The sequence below is a fragment of the Bos taurus genome, chromosome 19, assembly GCF_002263795.3.
Source record: "Bos taurus isolate L1 Dominette 01449 registration number 42190680 breed Hereford chromosome 19, ARS-UCD2.0, whole genome shotgun sequence".
In the NCBI taxonomy this organism is placed as follows: Eukaryota; Metazoa; Chordata; class Mammalia; order Artiodactyla; family Bovidae; genus Bos; species Bos taurus.
The window spans coordinates 8976870-8981497 of record NC_037346.1 but is presented as its reverse complement, the minus strand read 5'-3'; the positions used below and the strand labels follow the sequence as shown (position 1 = coordinate 8981497).

The following is a 4628-nucleotide window of genomic DNA, read 5'->3' as shown; positions in this document are numbered from 1 at the left end:
ATTGCTCCCTTTCCCCCAGTGGTAATCGGTCCAGCCCTGTTTCCTGAGTGAGTCCAGTAGTTTCTCCCTAAGGATATTCCATCCTCCTTGAGTCACACTCCTTGTTGTACCCGTGATGTATGGGCAGTGGCTGGTAAACTAAAACTAAAGCAGAAAAAGGATCTTCAAGAAGATGTTAGTCCTGAAGACTCTCTACCATTCTGGGCTGAAAGAAGGTAAGAGACCCAGGCTCTCCTCACCTGTACATAGAACTGCTGTAAGAAGCATCCAGAAACACTTGCTGGAAGGTGGAAAGAATAAACAGATGATATAGACTTGATAGAAGTAATTCATAAATGTGATGAGAGCATCAAAAAGTTATGCAGGGAAAACAAGCTATTGAAAACAGATTCCTCAAGTTGCATGTGCAAAACCAAGCTTTTCACAACCAAGTGAAAACTTGGTCCTGTGATTTAGAGGGAGAATGCTGAAAGCAAAGGATAACAGAATACACCACAAAATTTTCTACGTGGTTACGTTGAATGAGATAACACAATTACCTACTCATACATTATGTTAGCAAACTTTTTTGAGCAACTGCTAGATCAGAGTTGTTATTCTAGATGATGGGGCTACTAAGTAATTGAATTTACAATCTAGCTAAGAGAGACAACAGAAAATAAATGATAAAAGCTATAACTAAGAGAACTTAGAACCTCTGAGCTTCCCTCGTGGCTCAGAGGTTAAAGCGTCTGCCTGCAACGCGGGAGACCTGGGTTCGATCCCTGGGTTGGGAAGATCCCCTGGAGAAGGAAATGGCAACCCACTCCAGTATTCTTGCCTGGAGAATCCCATGGACTGAGGAGCCGGCTGGGCTACAGTCCATAGGGTTGCAAAGAGTTGGACACGACTGAGCGACTTCATTTCACTTTAAGAGAACTTATAAAATGTTATTGGAACCCTGAGAAGTCAGAGATTAATTCTGCATGGGAGAAATGGAGAAGGAGTCACAGAAAAGGTGATATCTGGAGACTTCTAGGTTGAGAAGGTTGTAGAAGGTATTTCAGGAAACACAATTCATTCCCAAAGCTACAGACATAACCAAGCATATGGCATATGGCATATGTGAGAGACTATGGATTCCTTGAACAATCAGTTCCTGGGAAACAGGGATACTGATGAGAAAGTTAGACGGAGCCTACATTTTAAAGCTTGGTGTGACATACTGAGAGGGAGTTACATGTATGTAAGCATGTATGTCAACCCTGAATTAACCCATTAAATCACATCTAAGAGTTTGAGTTTTAAGCTGTGGGCCCTCCATACTCATTAAAAGATTATTGAAAAAGTTGGCTTAAAGTTCAGTGTTCAGAAAATGAAGATCATGGCATCCAGTCCCATCTCTTCATGGCAAATAGATGGAGAAACAGTGGCTGACTTTATTTTTCTTGGCTTCAAAATCACTGCAGATGGTGACTGCAGCCATGAAATTAAAAGACGCTTACTCCTTGGAAGGAAAGTTATGACCAACCTAGACAGCTTATTAAAAAGCAGAGACATTACTTTGCCAACAAATGTCCATCTAGTCAAGGCTATGGTTTTTCCAGTGGTCATGCATGGATGTGAGAGTTGGACTATAAAGAAAGCTGAGTGCCGAAGAACTGATGCTTTTGAACTCTGGTGTTGGAGAAGACTCCTAAGAGTCCTTTGGACTACAAGGAGATCCAACCAGTCCATCCTAAAGGAGATCAGTCCTGGGTGTTCATTGGAAGGACTGGTGCTGAAGCTGAAACTCCAATACTTTGGCCACTTGATGCAAAGAGCTGACCCTGATGCTGGGAAAGATTGAGGGCAGGAGGAGAAGGGGACGACAGAGGATGAGATGGTTGGATGGCATCACTGACTCAATGGACATAGGTTTGGGTGGACTCTGGGAGTTGGTGATGGACAGGGAGGCCTGGCGTGCTGCGGTTCATGGGGTTGCAAAGAGTCGAACACAACTGAGCGACTGAACTGAACTGAATGAGGGAGGAAGATGATGAGATATGAGTTTAGAAAAGTCTCTGTGACAGCGATGTAGAAGATGGACTGGAGTGGCTGCAGATGGAAGCAGAAGGATGAGACTAAAATGACCTCTGATGGACAATAGATTGTAGGAGGCAGGTGAGGGAGGGGAGTGAGGAAGCCCCTTACCCCTCACCTGTCACCCCTATCTCTCACTCTCTATGTCCTTCTTCACCTTTGTTCCCATTCCCACCCCTGCCCCGCCTCCTTTCCATTCCTTCTTCTCCCTTCCTTTTAATCCACATTCTTTATTCCTTTGCCTATTCTGTTTCTCTTATGTCAATATCTTCCTTTGTCTTCTCCCTTGTAATCAGTAATATCTTCTAAAATTGTTTCTTTGAGTGTTCCAGTCTCCTTTATACAAGATCTATCACCCATTTCTTAATCCAGAGAACCCCTCTCCCCCTTTTCTTGTCTCAGGACACATATCATACGTGTCCTGTTACTGCTCCCAGTAAGGGACCACCTACATCAGTCAGAGGAGGCACTCCCTATAGCTTTTCACCCACCCAGAATCAACACCACATACTTTTTGAATATTGACTATCAGCAAAGTGTGCATGGTAGGGCATAAATAAATTATAAGATACATATTTATACCTCTTGGAGCTGAGAGTTGAATTATAGAGGGAAAACATAGATTCATGAAACATCCATTCATATTATAATGTGTTAATTGTTGCTTGATAAATGACTGATACAAAAAATGTATTAGAGACTGGAACATGGGTTTATTTAGATTAGGACGCTACACAGAGGAGAGTGATGAACATTTATTATTCCAGATATGTTCTAGAAACCTTATGTGTTATTTAATTCCATGGAAAATTTCTAGAAAGGAAAACTTCTTAGAGATGTGGAAACAGACTCAGGTAAATACCTTACTCAAGGTCAAATCTCATGGAATATAAAGTTCTGAGATTTGACTCTGGTTCTGTTGGACTCTGTTTTCCCACCACTATATTACACTGAATCTTTGAAAAGCAGATAGCATGCATCTGGATGGCTTTAAAATATCTCATGAATGTGTATTCCAGCATCAACTAGTGAAATCTCCAAAGACGAGGCCACTTATATCAGAACATGGTATTACGATTTACAGATGAGGGTGTCCATCATTTGGACTTGGACAGTTGCTTTGAGAAACTGAGCACTAAAACAGCACGTAGCAACTTCATGCATCTCTGTCTGTGGTGTGTTTTCTTTAGGTGTATGGAGAAGACATCATGGCATCACGGAACCACACGTGTATGACAGAATTTGTCTTTCTGGGGCTCTCACAGACTCAGGAGATCCAGCTAGTCTTGTTTCTGGTGTTCCTGTTTGTCTACACAACCACTGTCATGGGAAACCTCCTCATCGTAGTGACAGTGACCTCTGATTCCAGGCTCCACACACCCATGTATTTTCTGCTCAGAAACCTGGCTATCTTAGACCTCTGTTTCTCCTCAGTCACTGCTCCAAAGATGCTGGTGGACTTGCGTGCTGAGAAGAAAACCATCTCCTACCAGGGATGCATGACTCAGGTCTTCTTCTTCCACTTTCTGGGAGGTGCCATGGTCTTCTTCCTCTCAGTGATGGCCTATGACCGCCTTGTTGCTATATCCCGGCCCCTCCACTATGTCACCATCATGAACACTCAGCTCTGTGTGGGGCTTGTGGTGACAGCCTGGATGGTAGGTTTTGTTCATTCCATCTCCCAACTGGTCCTGATGCTCCCACTGCCTTTCTGTGGCCCCAATGTCCTAGATAACTTCTACTGTGATGTTCCACAAGTTCTGAGACTCGCCTGCACTGACACTTCTGTCCTGGAGTTCCTCATGATCTGCAACAGTGGGATGCTGGATGTCATCTGGTTCCTCCTCCTCCTGGTATCCTACTCAGTCATCCTGGTGATGCTGAGGTCCCACTCAGGACAGGCAAGGAGGAAAGCAGCTTCCACCTGCACCACCCACATCATCGTGGTGTCTATGGTCTTCATCCCAAGCATTTACCTCTATGCCCGGCCCTTCACCTCCTTCTCCATGGACAAGGCTGTATCCATCAGCCACACGGTCATGACCCCCATGCTCAACCCCATGATCTACACCCTGAGGAACCAGGAGATGCAGGCAGCAGTGAAGAGATTAGGGAAACGCTGGGTGCTTTGTAAAAAGGAGTGATAGTGGGTCACTTCTCTTTGACTTTGTTTTCTATTTGCAAAGTGGAGAAAAAGCTGTCGTATCTGTCCTCTTCATAGCTTGTGGATGTGCTGTGAGGGTAATTGTAGAAGTGAATGAGTATCAAAGATAAGAAACTTGTTCAGATTTTTAGGAAAAAGTAAAATATCCTTTTTTTTTTTTTTTTTATGTGGTGGACTGTTTGAACACTCCAACGCAATAAGATGCGTTGCCATGGAAACTTTCTGGAAAGCCATACCCTCCTTTCTGCCTTCTTGGTGAACAGTTTCCTCTTAGGATGACAGCATTTCCCCAGAAGAACAGTTCTGTTTTCTGTATTTGACCTATTTTTCCTGTACCCCATGTAGGTGTGAGTCTGGATTGTTGGAAACTGTACCCTAACCCATCACTTACCAAATAGATAAG

The 4628-nt window shown here is 43.6% G+C and overlaps 1 protein-coding gene across 1 annotated transcript; it reads left to right on the top strand.

The window, feature by feature from the left end:
* Positions 1–3269: 3269 nt before the first annotated feature.
* Positions 3270–4205, top strand: OR4D2B (olfactory receptor family 4 subfamily D member 2B). The gene has a single exon (NM_001389805.1). The coding sequence runs from the start codon at positions 3270–3272 to the stop codon at positions 4203–4205; it is 936 nt and encodes a 311-aa protein (NP_001376734.1).
* The last annotated feature ends 423 nt before the right edge of the window (positions 4206–4628 follow it).